This window comes from Enoplosus armatus, chromosome 21 (assembly GCF_043641665.1).
Source record: "Enoplosus armatus isolate fEnoArm2 chromosome 21, fEnoArm2.hap1, whole genome shotgun sequence".
Taxonomy (NCBI): Eukaryota; Metazoa; Chordata; class Actinopteri; order Centrarchiformes; family Enoplosidae; genus Enoplosus; species Enoplosus armatus.
The window spans coordinates 10,451,534-10,474,227 of NC_092200.1; the positions used below are offsets into that span (position 1 = coordinate 10,451,534).

Consider the following 22,694-nt stretch of genomic DNA (forward strand, 5'->3'; position numbering starts at 1 on the left):
TCAATGGATGCAATAAACACACAATAAGACGCTGCTAAATCACTGAAGAAATCGTTATGAATTTTGATTTGATTCAACTCAAGGAGAGGAGACAACTGTTATTAGTAAAAAAAACTTTTATCTGAAATGCAAACATATTAAAGGACAAACATATCACAAACACAATAAATACTGTAAATCTACAATATAGAAGAATCCTGCGGCTCATTTTAGACTTCATTTTGACTTGTGAGGCGATTTTGTGTTAAAAGCACCGGAATACAGGTAAGAATACTAGACAGGCTGCTACTGTATACAGGCAGAACTCCCCAGACTGTATTGTACATCAATAAGGTTTTGTGATCGACTGAGTAACAATGTTCAATAGTCAATAAGATGACAAAACAAGCAGTTGGACTGAAGTTTGTAAAATCACTTTAAATCCAGTATAAATGAGCTTACACACGGTGTAAACATGCCATAATACTAATTACAGCAAACATGCACACAAGAAAATATATCTGAAACCAAACTTGGAGTACATTCTTTATTGTTTTCACTGACATGCTCTGAAATACACAAGCCACGTTGTATTAACCGTTGAGTTGGAGAGATTGAGCCACAAGTCTGCAGTCAGTTTATCAAAACATGGGCCCCAGGCAGGAGGGGGGGGTCAACATTTGATAATGTCTGCAGGACCCAGAAGAAACCAAAGCCATGGTGTTTGAAGAAGGGTGTCCTACGCTGTTGCTCCACACAGTCTTACAGTGGATGAGATGTCTTGGCTGTCCTCTGATCGGCCTGTCATCATAAATGGCCAGGTCTGTCAAAGCAAAAGGCAACAGGTTTAGCAGTGAAGAAACTCACCCAACACACTTTCCCCCAGACTCACTATTGATAACAACAGTCTTGATGAAGAGAATCCCCAATTTTAATGAAATAACCATAATATTATGAGAATGAGTGGTTATGTGACAGAAATTACATTATGAGGTCACTTTGTTAAACGCACGCACTGTGATATTCCACTTTAAACCCTGTTTTCGTGTCTGAACATTTGTTATGTCTTCGTACCAGATTGACTGGGTGCGCAAAGCGGTTCTCGTATCGGTCATCCTGCAGAAGCTGTCTCAGGTGGGAGATGTAGCTCGAGGCGAGTCGAAGCGTGTCCAATTTGGACAGCTTGGTGTCCGCCGGTACCCAGGGCAGGGTGGTTTTTAGTCTGGAGAAAGCTTTGCTCAGCACTCTCATCCGCGCCCTCTCCCTGGCGTTGGCCGCGTTCCTCTGCGACTGCCGCGCGTCCCTCTGGTGCGCCTTGCAGAGTTTGCGCTCATCCTTGATCACACCTTCATCTTCCAACTCCTCATCCGAATACTCATTGGGATTATAGCAGGTAATCTTCCGTGCGGTCCTCTCCAAAGCGGTGTTAGTCCTTCTGTGACACGTCTCATAGTCCTCACCATCACTTGCAGCAGAGCCAGTGGACATGGCTGCTCCACCTGCGCCTTGGAGGCGGACACGAGTGGCGCTTTGGTGACTGCAGGGACTGAAGATCAAGATTCTCGGCTTGATGAGGTTTTACCAAACGACACGAGGCTGGAAGTCAGCAGACTATCAACTCTTTTAAATCCCCATTTCGTCACCCTACAACTTATTTCACCCTTAAGCCTCTGAAATGTCACCACTTGACAATGCTACAGTACCAACTGTTTGAGGTCAAGTCTGAAAATTGCAACTCTCTCTCTGAAACTGAAACATGCCTCTTTGCTTTGCTACCCCTCTAATTTAAGTGTCCTGGATTTGGCATCTGTGCAGAGTTTTTTCTGAACATTTCTCCTCCCCCTTTTTCCCCAAGCCACCATGACCTCAGTAAAACCACAACTTTGTCTCCTTGTGTATAACCATACTGTTAAAGACTGCTCATCTGCAACGTGTTAACTACATTAATCCCTGTAAATGAATGGCTCATTATTGGTAAATCTATTGGGAGGTGTGATGGAATTGCAATATGACTCTGAGGATGTCTGAGGATTGATTTTACCAAACAGAGATAATCCTTTTAACTTCCTGATAATAACACACACAACCCATTGCAACATTTTGTAAATGCACACATATAGTAAACATTTCCTAACTTTGTCGGCTCCACAGATGTGTTCTCGCTAATAGAAATGTCTTGACGACCTTATCAAAAGTGCCTAATCCTTTGCTGGTTTCACAGAGGGATTGGGTTTCTGCAGATGGAGCAGCCTTTCACACGCAGCTTGGCGCGCACCAGCCCCAGCTGTTATTGGTTCCCATGACATCTGGAGCGTTGGCATGACAAGGGTGTGGCAGAGGCGAGGAGGCACCATCTTCATTCCCATAGTATCATAAACATTTCTTCTTATTACTGTTTATCTTGGCCATTCTTGCATTTGTTGTGTGTCCTTTCTCTGAGAGCATCCACCAGATAGAGATCAGACGGAGTAGCAAGTGTGGATTGAGATCAAGAGATACCAGAAGGGGAGAGAGAAGAAGAGAGGGAGATCGCTATGGGCCACTGAAGCTTCAGGTTCGCAAAATGTGTGTGCAGAGATGCCATTCGGCCTGGAAAGTTTCTGAGAAAGAACTACTTTTTGCACCACACTATCCTTCAGGCAGGATATCTGTTGAAGTCTGTGAGATCTGCAAACATCACAAAGTAAAATGCAGTGAGCACATTCCACACCATGTTCAAAAATGCAAGTCAAGCTTTGGGGAAAAGTGGAAGGAGCTTGGATGAGTGGGAGCACAAATGAAAGGTTCTGTATCCATACAATACTTACAAGAACTCCTCTCTCAAGATATTCCCAGAAAATCCCTGATAGCTATTACTCCACATAATATGTGTGAAATTTAGATTTCTTTTTATGACAATGGCAAGACTCTGCCAAGAATTACCTAACTGCAGCTGAGATGCATGCTTGATTTTGGTAGCTGGCCATGCCAGCGACACAAGGAAAAGGGGAACTTGGCTGAATGCTGTACTGTACTCCCACAGTTCCCAGGATGGTGTGTAATGTATTCCAACATGCTGGCTCAAATATCACTTTATTAAATTACTAATATATTCAGTCTTTCAGAAATTGTTATACTTGTTTATTACCTGTTCATAATGATGTTCCAATAAAAAAAATCAGTGTCAAAATGCAAGTCGCTGTGGTTTTGAAGGGCCCTGCGGTTTTCCACTGCTCAAATTTCTCCCCTTTCACAGACCAAGAATGCTCCCTAATCCAAGGACACATTCCCGTGCTTTCCACAATCCCACTCTTCCATACAGTTTTCACAAGAAGACCCGACATAAGTAGGACCTTGGAGGGATCCCCGCTCTTAGCCTACCCTTGGATGTGTCATGCAGTTGAGATATTGAGTTCCACTTGTTCTGGTGAGACAGTCGGAGCTTCAGGCAGGCTGCCATCTCATCCCCTGTCGCTGCATCCATCAGCGAGGTGACTGACACCCTTGAAGGTGCAAACTAAGGGATTCTGCTGTTGGATTTACTCCTCATTTTATAAGATGTCATCTTTTTTTTTTTTTTTTTACATAACACAAAAGGGTATCGGCTGGGTGACACATATTTCAACCTGCTACTTCATTCACTGTCAACAAGAAGCTGGTTGAGATAAAACAAGGGTGCTCATTAGTCATTCTAGAGATGTAGTTCCTCAAGTAAAAGCAGAAAATATTGTCCAAACATCAGTGTAATTGATGGTTACATGGTTAATGTATTTGCCCTGGGAATAATTAAATTCAGGGCCAACAGTAATAAATATCACTTGGAGTTCGACTTGAAGGGAGAGCCAGCATTTGTCTATCAGCAAAGACTTTCAGGGGTCGCGACCTCTAGCGGGGCCCTGTGCTGGAGAAGCAGAGGGACAGGTGCAAGCTCATGATGTCAGAGGCCTCTCTCCAACCATCTATGATTCCCATGATCACCGCTGAAGCAGCTCAAGTGCACAGATTTGCTGAAGTGCACAAATCCGAGGCAATAATTCATCAACCGTTGTGAAGTTTTGAAAGGTTTTGTCTATTATTGTGTCTTGCGTTAAACCGTTCCCAGCCTGCATGGGCTTACAGGACGCCACACATTAATATAACCCAGATCTAGAATTTAGAAACAATACTACAAAGAGTCCAAACATAAAGAAAATCTGTTCATATCATTTATATAATCAGATTTTCAGACATTGGCCAGAAAAGCCTACAGCTCAAGTCCATCTTGCCTTCTTTTACTGACTATCGAGACACTTTTAGCTAACTTAAACACATCACATTCACAAACAATAATCCTATAATATTTCAATGTAATGTAAGTTTTGAAATTGTTCACCTATCTATCAGTCAGTGAGTCTGTCTGTCAGTCAGTTTGTCTTTCTGTCTGTCTGTCTGTCAGTCAGTCAGTCAGTCAGTCATTCTGTCTGTCTGTCTGTCTGTCTGTCTGTCTGTCTGTCTGTCAGTCAGTCAGTCAGTCAGTCATTCTGTCTGTCTGTCTGTCTGTCTGTCTGTCAGTCAGTCAGTCAGTCATTCTGTCTGTCTGTCTGTCCATTTAATGATGGGGTGAGATAAAAGGAGAGGTGAAACATCCCATATGAGAGATAAAAGAGCACACATTGCACATAAAGACACATCACAGAAACAGCTACTGGTTGTGTTACAGAAATATGACAACACTGCATACACACACTGCACACACACCACAAAATGAGTAAAAAAAACATTCAACATTATCAGTGAGTCATTGGTGTTACTTAACAATGACATACTGTTTTAGCCTACAATGAAAAAATTGACAATAATACTTCTACTACCATTGGAATTCAGTATTCTACAGTATCAAACCACACAATAGTTAAGATGACTCAATTAAGAGCACTTTAAATTAAATTAACTGTTATAATATACTGTTAATATAGTATATATGAGTAAAATGAATCGCATTGAGCAGTAATCATATAATTATGCAAGTTATCCCCAGACTTTTATAATGCACTTGTAATTCACTTTGTAAAGTTGTGTAGTTGTTGCCATGTTAAGATGTTTTGTCTCGTCATCTTCATTTTTTTTTGGACTCGATGGCCTTCATCAGCGGGACCCACCGAGACGCAGAGTGTCCTCTCTGTTTGGCCTGACTCAACCTCGGCCACATGCTGCCTCTGACGTTCACGGGGCCGTCGTACTCGTCGGCCTCTGAGGTGATCTCCATCTTCTGGATGATGAGCTTCAGGAGGTTGTGCTGCTTCTCCAGAGAGCTCGACATCTCCTTCATCCTGAAGAGGAGAACGTCAGTTGGTGTGGCTCATTGACTAGATTTATAACCTTGCCTTTTAATACTCCTGAGTGGTTCCTTGCGCTTATTATAGAAAGGAATACAGGGAGTCACATCTTTCTGTGACCTGGACGCAGGCTTTATTTCTTTATAACCACTAGGGGCTGCTCATGCATCAAAAACTACCATTACATCTCTTGACATACCATAGCTGTTGCATTCCTTATAATAGTATTTGAAGTAACAATTACAAGCAATTTGCTATTACCTTTGCTTCTGCTTTTTGAGCTCATTCTCTGTAATAGTGCAGTTCTTTGATTTGGCCTGCAGACGACTCCAGGACTCAGTCGTCTCCTCATCACCTGTGATTAATTGCCTTAAATAGCGCTGTTAACAAAGGCGGTACAGATTAAGAAAGGCAAATCAATATCTCATACAGTATCTGTTTGTTAAGTACAGAGCCTACCCTGGAGCATTTGCGATTTGGGTAGATGGTGATGCAAGGTTTGTCAACTCGTTTCATAAACCAATAAGGCAGCTTGTCTTCCAGAGAGGTGTGGAGGTCAATCTGGGGTCAGAAATTCAGATTTTCAGTCAGAGGTGCAACTCTGGAGAGGAACCTCTTATTCTCTGTTACATACCTGCATGGCTATTCTTTTTAGGGCAGCGTTTCTTTGTACTTCGGCAATGTCTCCAACGGCTAGACCAATCTGCAAGACAACCAGACACAAATAATAACCATGTCTTTTGCTCAGCAATTAAAAAATATGAACTAGTGCCTTTTAGATGTACCTACCATCAGGTTCACCAGCAGTATTGGCATGAGCAGAACAAAGATCACAAAAATAAAGTAAGTCACGAGACCAAAAGGAAGCTGATGCTTCAGATAAGGGTCCAGGAAGTTACTTTGGTAGTTCAGTTCCCCGACCATCATCACAAAGGTTTGCAATATTGAGAGCGGCACGTTGTCAAACTCTTTCTAAAGGGTAAAAAAAAAGAATTTTAAGAGTTAGATACTGTGGCACTTTTTCAAAACAATCCATTATAATAAAACACGACTCAATATTTGGCTCAATATTGATTCCCCAAACCTTGAAATGTTTCTTTAAATATAGTTTTTAAAGCTTCAAATGTTTTTTCTCCCCTCTGTTAAATGTTTTTAGTCAGTGAATAGAAAGAGTATTGCAAGTGATCTTGCACAGGCTACAGTAAAATGCAGCACATAACTTGCATGAAGTGCATGTCACACACAAGCAGTACATGACAAATGACAAATGTTTTTAACCCATTACAGTGAGGCCTAAAGATGATGGTTGTTTATTTACTTGACAACTACTGGCCTAATCACTGTATATATTTGCTATTGATATTCATGCTCCACAGAGGATGATTTTGCGACCTTGTTGCCAATTGACTAATGCCAACATCAGTTTAAAGGAACAGTTTAACATTTTAGGACATACGCTTATTTGCTTTCTTGCTAGATGACAAGATTAATGCCACTCTCATGTCTGTACTATAAATATGAAGCTACCGCCAGCAGCCAGTTAGCTTAGCTTAACACAAAGACTGGAAACAGTTGTCAATGACAACATCTTGAAAATTAATAACCAAATGACCTTTCATGCACCCACAGTATAAACTACATTTTCAGCTCCACTACTGCGCCTATGGGGTCCACTCAAGAAGCTTACTGAACTTTGAGTATTGCTTTCTTCTCCTACCTGGTTAAGCATCAGAGCATGGAACGCCAAACCGAACGCTAACATCAGGTACAAGAACAGCATTACAATGCGGACCAGTGTCCTCATGATCTCCCAAAACATCACAACATAGATGCCAACACCCTCGAACCTGGAAAACAGGAGATTATACCAGTTAGTGGCCTCTCCACCTTAAAAAAAGGCATCATGTTGGAATGGTGTAATTAAGTCAGAGTGAGCAGTACCTCTGGAGATAAAGGAGAAATCCCACCCAGGAGTTTAAAACTGCCAACGCCCCTGCCTGCCAGTGTAAAGAACCCTCGGCGTTAAGCATGATGGGAATGATGAACAGCAGAGAGAGGATGGCTGAAAACCAGTCAGACTGGTTTGAATAATCCTTGAAGTAATTCCAGCGCTTTCAAGTGACAAGAAAAGAAAAATCAGCAAAAATACTTAATAATTAGACGGACCATCAACCTGCCAGATATTTCAGACATTCTGACCGTGGTCATCCTGCAAATCTAAATCAGAGGGTGCTCATCCATCACACCTGATTGCTGGCATGTCGGCACAGACCTGCTGCTGAACAGATTGATGAGCACATGCTTCATGTGAGGTAATGACACTTGCGTCACAGTACCTGTTGTGATATTTGCACCACTTCCTTTGCTATGGCGTAGACGTTCATGACCAACACCATCACCAGGCAGAAGGACAGGAACAGGCTTTGCTATGAAAGGAAGAATATTGAGATTTACTTTATCATTGCATCTCAATGACAAATGATGATTATTGATTACATTCATTAGATCTGAACAGCTTCCTGGTCAGATTTTAATAAAACTCTTTTGTGGTGTAATGTAAATTTGACTTAAGAAAAAAACGAGTTATGCCAGTGAATGTTTCAAATACAGTTTGTAGCTCACAGATGATAATAAAACTAAGTGAGGAGAAAATATTGTCTTGCTTAACGTTTTCTCTCACAGTGAAAGATGCATGTAAACACAAATTCTTATAAAGCTGCAAGAGGAGTGGTATCACACTCTATGTCACTATAACAAAATGTCTGGTTTCTACTCAATGTATGTTTTGTTCTGGTTTAATTAAATCTCTGCAGTCACATTCATGGTTTCAGAGAAGTTCCTCGTGGTGTGTTCTTGTTCCTTTTTAAGGTTCATGATGAACTTGTTTTTTACCAAGACAAGGAGCTGCAACGTGAGAAATATTGTTCACATATTTGCTTGTGCATTGGGTAGTCATCATGTCAATCCTTACAAGTAGTTAAAAGCAGGTATATCAGAGGCTTAAGAGAACAAATCATTTTATAAAATTCAGCATTTGCTGTGCTGTGAAGGCATTTAAATTATTTTGATATCAAATTCCACATACGCTTACTTCTTTACTTCTTTACACAACTTCTTTACATCTGATCATCAGTGTCATTAGTACCTCTATGAAAGATATGGGCACCATGATGATATTGTGCTCGCCCGTTTCAGTGGTGTTCATAGTGGGCCGCAGAGTCACTATCAGGTGAGTCAGGGGCAGCAGGCCTAACAGGTACAAGAACATGTTGAGCACATGGGCTGTGCTCCCATAAGCAACCCTGTGGATTTAAACAAAGAAGGAGACAGAGCAGTTTTAACATTTAACATTAGAAGAATGACTGTCAAAGTAAATAATGCAAGACTTTGGTATTTGGAGCATTCAGCAGAACAAATCATCTTTCTTGCAATCTGATCAGTAGTTGCAACATGCCAGAATGACAATGTCATGAATACACACCACTTCATTGCTAGGTACTTTTTGCAGACAGGGTGGTTGAGGAGTTCAATGCGGTTGTACTGCACCATCGCCTGCAAAAAGAGTAAGAGAAAAATAGCCCACTGTTGGTGGTACATTTTCTACAAGCAGGAAAGAACAGCCTGACAGCTAAAGCCTAAAAAAGATTGATAAAGTATGTGCATCTTACTGACCTCCACAGTCATAATGTAGGAAGATATCAGCAGGCAGAACCTTTGGTGGTAGATTAAATTGTTTGTGTTTTTGTGTGGTGTTTGCCGTGTGAATGACTATATGACAAAGATTACATAATGTGCCTTTAGTTGAATGATCTGACAGAGGCCTTTAACAGGGCTCTGTGGACTTGGCCACTCACCAAAGCATATCTGTGAACATTTGCATGCAGATTGAACCCATTTTGAACTAATTGCGAATATTCAATATCAGACTCTGAATTTAAATGCGGATGAGCATTGTGGAGCTTTTGGTAGGTTCACTGCTTACAGCTTTGCCTCTTCAGCTGCAACTTTCCAACTTGTCTTCCCAAACCGTGGCTATGTAGTTGTCACAGTCACTGCAGAAAAGTGGATGGAGAAAAGTATCACCACTGTCCCTTATGGATGAAGAGGCTAATCCGGATCGGAAGAGCCTATACGTGCAAGATTTGAGCCAATGCATACATGAAGGTGAGTGGTTAAGCCTACAGAGCCTCATTACAGGGCAATGCATGACTATAATACAACCTTACCACTTATCAATCATAGGGGAGTAGATTATTTGCATTCTGCTGCACAAAAATTATATTTGAGCCAAAAAAAAAGTTGCTTACGTTGAGTGCAGCTAGTGGCTGAGCCCTCAAGGTCTTGTCAGCTAACTTCTGCACTGCAAGGGGAGCTTGGAGCCATGTAAAATTGTATTCAATCTACAACACATAAGGAATATGTTTTTTCCCTGGAATACGTTTCATACAACATAGACTACTGTGCTGTTTTGATTGTGCAACTTGTAGCTGAATTACGTGGTAGTCCGGACTGTTGTAGTCATCATCAGATTCCCTCACACAGCTGTCCAATAGGTGCTAAGGGAGAAAGACAGAGAGTCTAAGGACTATACACACTCTATACACACACTAAAAAATGCAAACTGCAGAAAGAGACAAGTTATGATGACTACTGCGCAGACAGATTCATGACAGATTCAATAACACGTGTTATTTTCTTAACCTTGTAGGTCTCAGGCAGAAACTCAATCATGTCTTGTATGGGACATTTCTGGCTGGAGCCAGGTGTGAACAGTCTCAAAGACTCAGCACATCTGATAGAAGAAAAACTCAAATGAATCGTAAAGCCACTACAATCTGTAAAGAAATGTAAACATTTTAAACGTAAATTGTGGAAAACAGCACACTCCCAGAATTTGAACCATTGCACGGTCACATAAAACTTCAAGTAAAAAAACACACACACAAATAAACTGAAGGATAACGTGTTTCTTTATGGGTTGAGAGAAAACCCATCAGGGTGAAAAATGCATGGCCACACAGCTGAATACAGGCCTGTTTTTCTTAGCTATAACGAAAAGTTGATGTTTTGGAGATACATTGTATTCACAGAGCAACATTGGATAAACACATGGTTTACAAACGCAGCACATTAAAACACCTGCACTATAAAAGTTGTCAGAGGTTTTTACTTGTTTTTTCTCTACAGAACAGACAGTTTTATTTGTAACACACCTGTCACTGTCAATTATAGCATTGACCAAGTCTTTTCTCCCATTCTGCAGAGCTTCATGGAGGAACGACGTGTCATTCTTGTTTAGGATGATCTCTGCTCCCCGAGCCAGCATGAGCCTGACTGCTGCCACATGTCCCTCTCTCGCTGCGATGTGGAGTGCAGTGCTCTGGTATATCACACACATAACGCATAACTATCAACATTTATTTTTACTATTAATGAACTACAAAAATACGCCTAGAATCTCAAAATTGTCATCACATAAAGGTGTAAAATGAATTACAGGTTTGGATAATGTTAAACCTTTTGAAATAATAGTAATTCGTACCCCATCCTCATCTGTTTTATCCAGTAACTTGGGATTTGCTGACAGGAGAATCTCCATAGTTTGTGTGTATCCTGCAGATGCAGCGTGGTGCAGACTAGTCCAGCCCTTGTAATCACTGCAAACAAGACATGCACAACAGGCGTTGGTGGCAAGTTAGGTTTCATACAGGTTTGTATTCCGTAAATTCCAACCTTTGTACGCACCAGTGTTTACCTGTGAAAGAGAGCTCCTTTACGCAGCAACAGCTGTACCACCTTGGTGTGCCCCTCTCTTGAAGCCAAATGGAGAGGAGTCAGGCCTCGTTCATCACCTTCGTTTAGCAGACGAGAGTCTGTGATGGTCTCCAGTAATCTGTGACACGTATTGATGCGTCCATACCTCAAAGAAAAGAAAGATGCGGAGCAGCATTAGGTTGTGCAAACTTTTTTTCACTGTTATGATCTGTTTATCTCGAAATGCGAAAGCTTTTTGCGCATGGCCTGCAGCACAGCAAAGCCAGGGTTCATCTTGGCGATTAAGTGTCTTGCTCCAAGACACTTAAGATTGCTGTTGCAGGGCTTGAACCTGTAGGTAAAATATAGGTGAAAAGTGCTGGGGGAGTGTTAATGACTAATGGTGCTGCAGACTGTGAGAAGACATAAACAGAAGTGGCACATTGGCTTGCGCTATGATCTCTCGCTTTGTCTCCGAACCTTTTAAGAAGGTCAGCAGCACTTTGTTTCAGTGCAGAGGGAAAGGTGGGGGACAGGGAATGAGATGTCTACGAGAGTTAAAGTATGATATCACAGCGTGGCCTTCATTTACCCTCTAGCTCTAATGAAATAAGTGTACATGATAGAAAAATCAATAACAATAATGTTGAGTGTCCACTCTTTTCACACTATTAGTAACATTTCTTCACATGAGCCTTGCTAATTGAATTCTATTCTTGTGAAAATTCCTCTGGGTCACTGTATAATAGGTATGTCACGGCAATTAATCATCTAAAGGCTTTTGAGCACAGAAATTGCTCACCGGATTAAAACAACTGAGCGGTGAGGTAACAGTTTTAAATGTAGGTACGCTGTTCATTTTTCATCTGACCACTGTTGTTCAATTACAAAGGTAAAAGTCTTTGTTTTTGGATAAGGTCATAAGTCAAAGTCCTCTGAAGAGCCATTTTTGATGAATGTTCTATACTCTTGGTATCATTGATCAATACACAACACTTGTTACAGAGTAACTAGAAGACCAATGTCAGAATGTGATCTTAAGCTGCCTGTAAGGCTGGAATTTTTAAGACAAGGAAGATGCGATAGCTGCCTTTTTACCTTTAATATTAAAGCTATTTTTCAAAAGAAGTGATCAATTTAAGATGTGTAAAAATCTATTGCTTCAGAGTTTTGGGATACATTGTTGAGTGTGTGTGTAAGTGTTGTAGTTTTAAAATAACACTACAGATATATACATATACAGATACATATAAAAGGAACAGGGCATTCTACACTGGTCAATGTCATCATCAGTGACATTGCTGGCACTTCTTTGATGGAAATTTGAGCAACTTTGAGTGGAAATCGGGTCATATCAGTGCTATTTAGTTTGATGATATGGAAAGTCACGCCCTAGGGGACCAATCGAACTCACTGAGCAGCAAAGTGCAGGGCAGACTTCTTATCCTTGGACTTGCATGCAAGGCCGTCCTCCCCCGAGAGGCCCAGCATGTTCTTCACTGAGTCATGGATACCCAGTCTGCAGGCGTAGTGGAGTGGGGTGCAGCCATCATTATCCTCACAGCTCAGCAATGCCTTCACACTGTTGCGCTGAAGTTAGACACATTATAAACACATTTATGTATTAATGAATTATAATGTACAGCAATACGTGTATTAAACAAAGCACAAATGCAAAAGACTAGCTGCAGCGGCCATGCAGAATAAAGGGCACATATTATATAACTTCTACCATGGCTACACACACATACACACCTACACACACAAATACCGAGATTATATAAATAATAATGTAGTGTGATAATATTTGAACACAGATATGGAGAGATCCCATTCACACACTGTCTGTAAACAACTATTAAGTGTAAATATCTGCCTTCCTCTGTGGCTCATTTTGAAGGCATCATTGTAGCTTTAGGTAAAGCTTACAATGTTTTAAAGGATCATCTGGCTTAGTGAGAGTATAATGAACTTCATCAGCTGGCCTTGAATCCATGCAGCTAGGCTCAAGGCAAATTGATCAAGGACAGAGTAGTAATTAAATTCCAATCTTAATGACATCTTTTGTCTGAGCAGCATACAGGGCATTTGATGAGTCACAAACAGGGGACATCGATTGAGAGTACCTGCAGTACTTCTTCTGGGAGGTTTTTCAGACCCTTGGGCTGCAGAATGGCCAGGTGAAGGAAGTTACAACCGCATCTGTCTCTCACATTTACATTTGCCCCTAAAAGATAAAAACACATGGGTGTGCACAATCTTATCAGGCATTTTACAAATAATACGACTGCTGGTGATGAAGTGCAGCACAGCAGCTCACCTTTTGACAGAAGCAGAGTCACAGTACTCCACGCTCCACAGCTCGTAGCCAGCAGCAAGGGAGAGTTTCCTTTACAATCAATGCTGTTAAGGTCTGCACCCTGAGGAGAGAGTGCACAATGCACCTCATTAATTACCACGTTCATTTTAACACATTATTGCTGTAATTATTGTGCAGTGGAGTTTGCTTGGAGAGAGCATTGTGAGGAGGGTGCCATTTAACAGAACTATTTCTCATAATGTCAGATCACACGTGTAACGTGAGGGGTGTAGTGTGGCACATGCGCAACTTCCTGGAAAATGAAATGAAATGGACATTAGGTACGTTTTAGATTTCGATTTTGAAGCTTTGTAAGCTTAGCAGCCATAACAAGATGCAGCAAAATAATAAGAGCAAAAGTGCCAGGAATGGATTAAACTGTGTGGTTGTAAAATATAACAATAAAAAAATCCACTAACATCAAAGAGGCTAAGAATTATCTCTGGCGTGGCCTGATTTGTTGGTTTATCCAGCATATTAAAACCAAGCCCCGAGCCAAAAATCTCTGTGACTCTAGTGCTGAAAAGTTAATTTATTATCTGCAATTAGCTGGTCTTTGGTGCCACTTTGGTAATGTCACTCTCTGTAGACCATTTCATAGTTTCAAAGATAAAGAAGCTCAGTGTGCGCAAGTGTATTTCCTGTCGCAGTGTTTGCAAACAGAATGAGTTGTCAGGGGAAAAACTTGAACCCCGGCTTTTTCCTAGCAACGCAGCTCTGTTAAAATGGTCTATGAAGTGCAACAGATGGTGACAGATGGTCTACAAGCAATGGGTAGTACCATTAGCATTTACTAACCCAAGAGGTCTATTTAAAATTACATTTGGACTATTTACTGCATAAAAAATGCAGTTTTCCTGTCTTTAATGTAATTTCTTGCACTTACAGCAAGAGATTGAAGAATCCTGATATTGAAGGTGGGAAATGTCCTTTGCATAAGGACACGGGGTGTGTTCGTGTGTGTGTGTGCCTTATTTACCAAGGAAATTAGGTACTCTGCCAACTCTGTGTGGTCAAATATTGTAGCCCTGGAAAGGTAAACACAATTGTTGTAAAACCAGCCACACAACACATGTGAATCACGGTCTTAACAATAGTCAGATGTCGATTAAAGACAATCCAGTTCTAATTCTGCCTCGTCAGAGCATGATATAACAACCAGATTTTGCTTCGTGGTTACATCTTTTAGCTCCTGGATTGTAATGGCTCCCTTCAAAGAAGCACTTTAATAACTAATTCCTGGTATTCTGGTCACATTAAGATAAAGTGGAGGAAAGATGATTTCCATGACTGAATGATGGTCTGCAGTGACTTGATAATCTGGAAATCTAGAATCCACAGATGATGCTATGGCTGGGGAAAGACAGAAGCATGGCTGTTGTGTTTTGGTGGTCATGGGTTAGACTTATTAGTACGATTAGTGTTGGTATTTTACAGCACACAGCAGCAATAATATCAGAATAAGAATAAAAATATAGAGTGAGGACTTTTCTTTCCAGATGTTAAAAAGAGGGTAAACAGGGTTACATAGATTCCCCCTGCTCTATGTCCTTGTATCAAGTCCTACTCTGCTGCTGTCTGAGCCAACACAAATAGCTTTTAGATAAAAATCAATGTGGGAAGCATATCTTTATTATGTATTCATATAAATATTATTGTCTCCAATTAAAAGCTCATTATTCTGTGATTTTATCTTGTTTGTCACAGTGTTATAGTGATGACATCATGCAGGTGGATTGATTTTTACACAGCACAAGCAAACAGTTGAGATAAATAAATGCAGTGGTATACATTTTAAAGGAGCTTATCTATGAATAGTTCAATAGTTGAATCAAACAATGTCTATTAATAAAATAATGAATACAAATGTCAACTATACAAAGGATTTCTGAACACTAACATGTATTTGCAAAAACTCTGACAGCATAACTGCCCGGTCTGGCCAGTAGGTTAACTCGAGGGAACGTATGTGTACCACTCCTGCCTCGCGACTGGCTGAATCTCTTTTGTGGAGCGGTTCATCCTTTGGTAGAGAGTTATATAAAATTGTATGGTGAAATATAACAATAAGAAGGCTTTCCCCATTTTGGACTCAAAAGTCAGCACTGTGAAGGCGGTTTGCAATTGGTGGACAGTGCAAATTCGTATAAACGATCTAACTCTAGACAGGAAAGCAAATAAGCATATTTCCCAACATGTGGAACTTTTCCTTTCAGTCCTAAATGATAAACTCAAAGCTCAGCTATAAAGACTATCAGAATGTGTAATATAATAAGTCAAATGGGCAGATGGCTGACAGGAGGCCATTATGGAGCTAAATTTGCCTCCATAGCCACATGTGATATAATCAGTGCAGTATTTTCAATGGACTACCACAAGTGGTAGCAGGGTGGAGGGATAGGGTAAGCCCACCTGTGTAGAGGGGTCTGACTCGCCCCGTCAGTTAGGTTGATGATGTCTTCCACTTTGTCAAAGGAGGACAGCATCAGTTTGACTATCTCAGTGGCACCCTGCGTGCAGGCCAAATGAAGCGGCGTGGACCTGTCATTCTGGACAGCAACAAACATGGACACATTATGAGTGATGAATAATGAATAAACATAATGAATATTCACAAGCTCTTCAAACACGATTATGTCTGCTCCGTACAGAGACACTGTGTCATACTGAGTTAGACAGAGCAGAAAATAAACACACACACACACACACACACGCACAGGAATTAGTATGCACACAGGCTCTCTCATGTACTCACTTACACTCATACGCATTGTGCACTTCCCCAGTGTAACATTAGCAAAGTATCTCCCAGACTTGCTGGCTGAACACTGGGGGCTGTAACACAAGCCTTTAATGGGATAACCAGGACTGGCAGGAGGAGGCCAGTGATCGCTCCACTCAGCTCCACTGTGTAAGTGGAGGTAATTTGTATCAATTTGGCCAACCGGAGCTATTACTGTACTCGCTATTCCTGCTGTAGCTCTGGCCACTACCCCAGGGCTAGACATAACGATCACTACCAGATGGGCATGATAAGACTGACGTGCTCGAACAGTACAGAGACTGAGACCCTTTGCCTGGGAAATGCTTTACAGGTGTAGGTAAATGAGGTCCGGATTAAAACACAATGCAAATCTGACAGAGCGTGCAATGGACAGATGGAAGACGTGCAGCAATATTTGTAATCTTTGGCTCCCAGGTGTTAGTAGGTTTATGACTATGTGAAGGAGAGTGGTAGGAAAAACAGCGGTGACAACCAAATGAATGTCTGAACTGCTTTGTCTGTACCTGTTGCTGGTCAACTTTGGCCCCAGTGGCAATGCAGAGACGGATGGCCTCGATATTCCCACCACGTACAGCCAGATGGAGCGGACTGCTCTTGGACTTGTCTAAATAGTTGATGTGGCCTTCAGTTTGGTGGCCAAACTCCTCTCCTGCCAGCAAAAAGTTAAAGAAGTTAGTTGTGAAGAATACACTGAATACATATAAGCCCCATAATGAAGGCTTCTTAGTTATGCTTATTTGTTTTTATTGCTAACAAGCTTTCAAGGGTATTTCAAATGCAAGACCTCCGTCTTATACCTTCCTTCTTTGACTTTAATATTTAGGAGTTTTGTTTTTATAGTGGAAGGAAGTAATGAGTAATTGTGACCTCGCTGTAAATTCACAAACAGCACAAGAATGTGAATACCCATTAATTCCCTTGCTGAGCAATCACAAAAATATCATAAATATTTTTGTGATTGCTCACAAAAATATCATAAATATTTTTGTGCTCTGACTAAACCTCCTCCAACAACACAAGATTTACCAAACAGACCTCCCACTGTAGATAAACACACTGTCAGTCTGTGGCATCTGGCTTGCGTACAAAGTAGCACGAGCATTTTTCTGCTGAATGTCTCTGGGGGCTGAGGTGAGCTCAGTTTGATGTGCTGTTTGGCCTTGTAAAAACTTTTTCTTTGTCAGCACTCTCAATTTTTGATGATAGATCATTCGTTTTGTCGTACCGGCCTTCAGGATCACTTCCATGGCTTTTGTAGCACCTGCAAAGGCAGCTGCGTGGATGGGGAAGTGGCCGAGCTTGTTCTGTTGGCACAGCCTCGCTCCATGCTTTAACTTTGACAGATAGGAGAATGGATGGAGAAAAAGACAAACAGAGACAATTCTTTGTCAGAGACAAAGCTGCAGTGGGCTGGCAGTCTGTCAGTATAAAGAACAGCAACATAATCTGTTCTGTACAGCTGGACAGTTATCCTTTACAGGCCGGTGCAGGTAGACGGTGCAGCTGAATGAATACATGAGTGTGAATGCATCACTCTTGTACATACCAATATGCTGAGAGCCTCACAGTTATTGATGGAGCAGGCCAGCATCACCGGGGTGTTCCCAAGGTCTCCCTGCATATTGCAGTCTGTGGCACTGTATGACAGCAGCAGCTGCAGGGTGCCGAGATAAAGACTTAACAGTGAGCTCCGTCCTGTTTCTGTCCTCATCTCTCTTACATATACACCTGCGTCACTTATCCTCCACCATACTGCGACTGTGTCACTTTGTGGACAACAGCCAAACGCTATAAGGACAACGGGACAAGGTCTTTCCAAGTAGACGGTTGAGTCAGGTTTTGTCAGATATGTAAACAAGTTGACTTTAGAAGTGACCCGTCCATGTGCTGTAGAAGATGTGATGTGATATGATTGTCCACTGTCCTTTTTTCTTCCTTTTGTTAAAAAAGTGTGAAAGCCTACCATTTTTCTATTAACTAGGAAGTTGAGATGAATGACATAATGATAAATGTAGTTTTACTTTGGGTTCCCTGTTGGCATAATGGGTCCATCAGAGCAACTAAAGCCTGGTTTGAAAAAGTCATTAAGTAGTAAAATCCATAGTAGTAGCAATATCACAATGTAAATTTAGGGACTGTATGAAAAGTTTTGGGGAGTCTTATTTTGTTTTATAATGTTTTCTTTAGACCCTCCAATTCACTTACAAACAGCAATACCCTCCCCCAAAAATCTCAAAAGAATACAGTATATTTATGGCAAACATAAAATGACGAAAACACCACCACTCTCTATTTTTAAAATAAATAACTGCTAAATAAAATAGAAATGTGGAGTAAGAACAAAATAAAAGACCATCCATGGCTCTCCCCAGACAGTCTAGTACTATGACAGCAAATATATAAATTATAATTCCCTCCCCCCTTTTCTGACCCCTCCCACCCTAATAATGTTTGTACAGTCCCTTAAAAGAAATTAAACTGTACTAAATTGAATATTCTATTACAAAAGATAAATATATTAAAAGTATAGATAAAAGCATTAGCTGTGAAATACACTAAGTATCCAGAGTAGAAAAAAGCACTTCCATGTCATCAATTTACAGTATATGCATGAAGTTGTATAAGTGTACTACCATCTTAAAATATTGACCAGTGCATGGGGTGAGCCATTTGTGCTTAAATAAATATACATCCTCTGCAATGACGTTGTTATCAATGAGAAAACACACAAAAACACTGGAGCAAAGCCATTTCCTGTAAGTTGTTGTTTCAGCTGGACACTTTCACCTTCCTCACCTCCACCAGGCTGTTGTGTCCGTGGGTGACAGCCAGGTGCAGAGGGGCCAGGAGGGCCGTGTTGAGGATGTTGGGGTCGGCCCCCAGGTCCAGAAGAACCCTGCAGCTCTCTGCCTTGTTCCTCTCCACTGCCCAGTGTAGGGGCACATTGCCCTGCTCATCACAGCTGTTCAGCTCTGGGAGGGGACACGACAGCACAAACACACAAATGCAATTACATAAAGATGCATGTAGATACAGTCAACTCTTGTAAGTACCAGACACATTACTGTTAACTTTCACACATGCTACTTTATACAGTAACTTAAAGATAGAATTATGGTGATTCACAATACACATATTTCACCTGTGCCAGAGTGCGATTTATGATCGATGGCTGAGACGTGCCTACCCTGTGAGTCTTTGACAGTGGTGATGAATTGGATAAGGGTGATGTAGCCCCCTGCGGCGGCGTGATGAAGGGGACTAGCTCCACATTCATCTTTCTCACTCAGGACCTCTGGGCTCTTCTTCACCAGGTTCTCCAGGAGAGCCAGGTCACCTCTCTCAGCCAACTAGATGGTAATAAAGAAAGTGGCATAATTGAAGGAGAGTTATCCATGTAGACGTTTCCACTTGTCTGTCTCTGATTTCACCACAGATTACATACAGAGTTGATACTTCTTATTGGCATTAACAGCTATCAGTGTCCTGTTTCTGTTGCAATGATACGTATGACATAATCACTATTTGTTCAATTTCCAGGCCACATCGCTGTAACAGTCTGAGTTTAAATACTGCAACTCACGTAACATTATTATACAATACTAGAGTCGTCATCAGGTCTCTGTTCAGCTCTTCACAATGACTTCCTTTAACGTTACACAGGGTTGGGATTACTGAGTTACATAAACACTCCTCATATTGTAAACACTTGAAGAAGAGAGAAACCACATCTCAAAATATGCATAAATATTTGTGGTCTAGTTTTTGTTTATTTAAAAATACATTAAAATACATTTGTTCTTTAAAAATGTGTTTTTATAACGTACAGTTTGGTGACAGCCTCACCTCGAACACATTAAGGCTTGCCAGATCCTCATCCTCTATCACATATGTGTAACAACTGGTCTGTCGGGCAACCTCCCTGCTGAAGTTCATCACTTAATAGAGACAAACCCCGCGTGCCCACATGAAGGATGACGGCAAAGACACGTATCTAGACATACACACACACACACACACACACACACACACACACACACGGATGCACACATCTGTATGCAGGCAACAACAAAATACTAAAATAGAAAAAAACAAATCCACCATAGTTGCAATCAAGTCGTATAACTGAGTATATAAAGCCTGCTTTGCAAGATAGAAGAACTCAGAGTGTTATGTGACCGAGAGGGCAGATAACGCCTTAAGCCATGGGCTCCTCTCGCCATGAGGGGATATGGGCACAGATGACTTTGTCTTTTACCCGGAAGGACATTCAGATCCGCAGAGTGTTTGGAGGTTGAAGCCCTTCTGTTGAAGAAAGCAATTATCTACTTCACAGCTGGGGGGCAGCTTGTTTGAGGCAGTCCCAGGTGTCCTTGGGTGATCCTGGGTGAGCGAGATTGAGAGAGACCTTGTAAGTGTGTCGTACGAGGCCCTCAGTCGCATCAAAAAGGCCAAACAACAAATGACATTTTTGGTTGAGCAAATTACTACGGAGAATTCTCATTGGAAATCCCTGCGACCTTATGCAGTAGCATTCCTTTGGCATATACCGTGACTGATCGAAGCTGTTTCTCAGGTCAAAACTGCAGCTCAGTTTTACTCTCTGTGGTTGGAAGTCATTTTGTGGGAATTATGTTTTGTTTATAGTGCGCACTTTACGATTTACGATGCATTTCTATCACTGGCAACTTGGTTCCTTTACTGGCTCCTTTAAGGTGAGCAGACTGACTCTCTCCAGATGACAGATCAATAATTAACTCTAACCTCTCTGAGCTGTGGTCACCGTGGCAATCACTTCTCTTCGGGCAGCTCTGCAGATTAGCAATGGATTCTTCTTACCAGTAAATAAAGAAAAAGACTCATAAAGTAAAAATGTAGCTCTTTCTCGAACATGTGGTGTTTGCTTCAGGGGACTTCACAGAGATTTAACTTGTTCACACCAATTAGGAGGTACGTAGGTACGCATACAGATTGTTACGAATGTTACAGATTTCCTGCATTTCTGTTGAAGAAGACCCAGAAATACAGTACAATGTTGTTCATCCATGATTGTAATTAGATACTGCAAAACACTTCCATTAATATTTTAGTTCTGCTTTGATCAGGCTCACACTTGCAAAGTAAGTGTGGTCACTTCACCTCCTCTGTACTCTGTAGAGTGTGAACTTCATTGTACAGTAGAATCTGGACAATGCAGCCTCGTTTGCTTCTAATTTGGTGAGTTTCATCCTCCCAATCATTTCCGAGCAGCAGTGGTAAATAAGTGTCATTGGGTTTCTGTAATTGAGCCTGCTACTCATCTGTTTGCAGAAGCCAAGTACACAGGAAGTGCACTAATGGGCACTGGTAAACACATTTCCATAACAGCAAAAAATTGTTGTATCTCATATATCTGTATATCTACAACCAGAAAAGGTTGTAGATATAATTGCATTTAACAATGACAGGCTTGCATAGGATTTGATTTAGTCTTATATTGGTCATATTCAGCAGTACACAGTATCATTACAGACACACTGGGGACAATTGTTTGCTTATATACTAAAAAAAGATTTTTAAAATGACCAGTCAGAGTTTAATAACAGATGGTTTCTTAATTAAGAAGAGATTTTTGCAGCAAAAGAACTACAGTCAAATGCAAAGTGTCACACTATTAGATTATGATCACAGAGCATAAAAAACAAAGTGATTATAAAACTTGAGGTACTAACTGATAAATAAATGATAAACTCAAAAGAACCTGTGGTGGAAATAACTACTACTAGTACTTAAGTGCAAAAGAGGAAAAATGAGCCCAAACCCTAGGTTGAGAACAACTGGTGTAAACTAGCCAACTGTATATAAAGTATATAAAGTTATAACTAGCTCCAACAGTAACTATGTTACTTATAGTACACCCTGATGCATCAGTTGAATAATGTCATATATAATATCAGTCACAGGGACTTTTACTATAATAATTCATGTACATTTTGCTGCTAATACTTCTGTACTTCTGTACTAATTTTTATATTGCTGTATTGGTACTTATTTGAGTAAAGGATCTGAACACTTCCTCCACCTCTGTAGAGAACATATTTAATGAGGAAGTTTGTTGCTGCTCTCGATGTGGACACTTGTTGGATGTAACTCACACTCATAACTGATTCTAATTCAACTACATCAAATACATTTTGTTAAATTGACATCTTAAGTGAAACACCAGCTGAAACTTGAAACTGAAACACACTTTCCACAACAAAAACATTTGTCAGCATCCAACATATCCCTAGAATTTTCATTTACCCTCATATTTTTTAGATAAGTTCAAACATTAAAGACAAAGTTGAAGACATGATGTACTTACTGTATTTGTGATGCTGGTGTTGAGCTGAGCAGTCAGTACGTTCTCCTCCCCACTTTAAATAGTGTGGGGAGCAAGCCATTTACCCAGTCTATCTCCTAATGCAGGCAAGATGCTGCCCCTTGTGACCAAATGACTCTCGTGATGTTTTCACAGAGACGAAGGCAGGCCCATGTTGTA

The 22,694-nt window shown here is 40.9% G+C and overlaps 2 protein-coding genes across 2 annotated transcripts; both read right to left on the reverse strand.

Annotated features, from left to right (window-relative positions):
* Positions 1 to 583: 583 nt before the first annotated feature.
* Positions 584 to 1,467, reverse strand: LOC139304439 (musculin). Its single transcript, XM_070928370.1, has 2 exons — positions 1,054 to 1,467; positions 584 to 802 (listed from the first exon to the last, which is right to left on the reverse strand). Exons 1-2 carry the CDS (start codon positions 1,465 to 1,467, stop codon positions 719 to 721), a joined length of 498 nt encoding a protein of 165 aa, XP_070784471.1. The 3' UTR covers positions 584 to 718.
* A 3,549-nt stretch (positions 1,468 to 5,016) lies between these two features.
* On the reverse strand, positions 5,017 to 20,107 carry LOC139304357 (transient receptor potential cation channel subfamily A member 1-like). The gene is made up of 27 exons (XM_070928285.1): positions 20,018 to 20,107; positions 19,359 to 19,521; positions 18,968 to 19,143; positions 17,718 to 17,825; positions 17,397 to 17,505; positions 16,675 to 16,820; positions 15,799 to 15,935; positions 14,366 to 14,414; positions 13,348 to 13,447; positions 13,154 to 13,254; positions 12,442 to 12,617; positions 11,029 to 11,193; positions 10,816 to 10,930; positions 10,487 to 10,653; positions 9,975 to 10,065; positions 9,770 to 9,829; positions 9,581 to 9,673; positions 8,755 to 8,825; positions 8,419 to 8,575; positions 7,610 to 7,699; positions 7,215 to 7,384; positions 6,991 to 7,120; positions 6,063 to 6,245; positions 5,908 to 5,976; positions 5,733 to 5,834; positions 5,535 to 5,653; positions 5,017 to 5,267 (listed from the first exon to the last, which is right to left on the reverse strand). The coding sequence occupies exons 1-27, from the start codon at positions 20,105 to 20,107 to the stop codon at positions 5,054 to 5,056; spliced, it is 3,351 nt and encodes a 1,116-aa protein (XP_070784386.1). The 3' UTR covers positions 5,017 to 5,053.
* Positions 20,108 to 22,694: the final 2,587 nt, after the last annotated feature.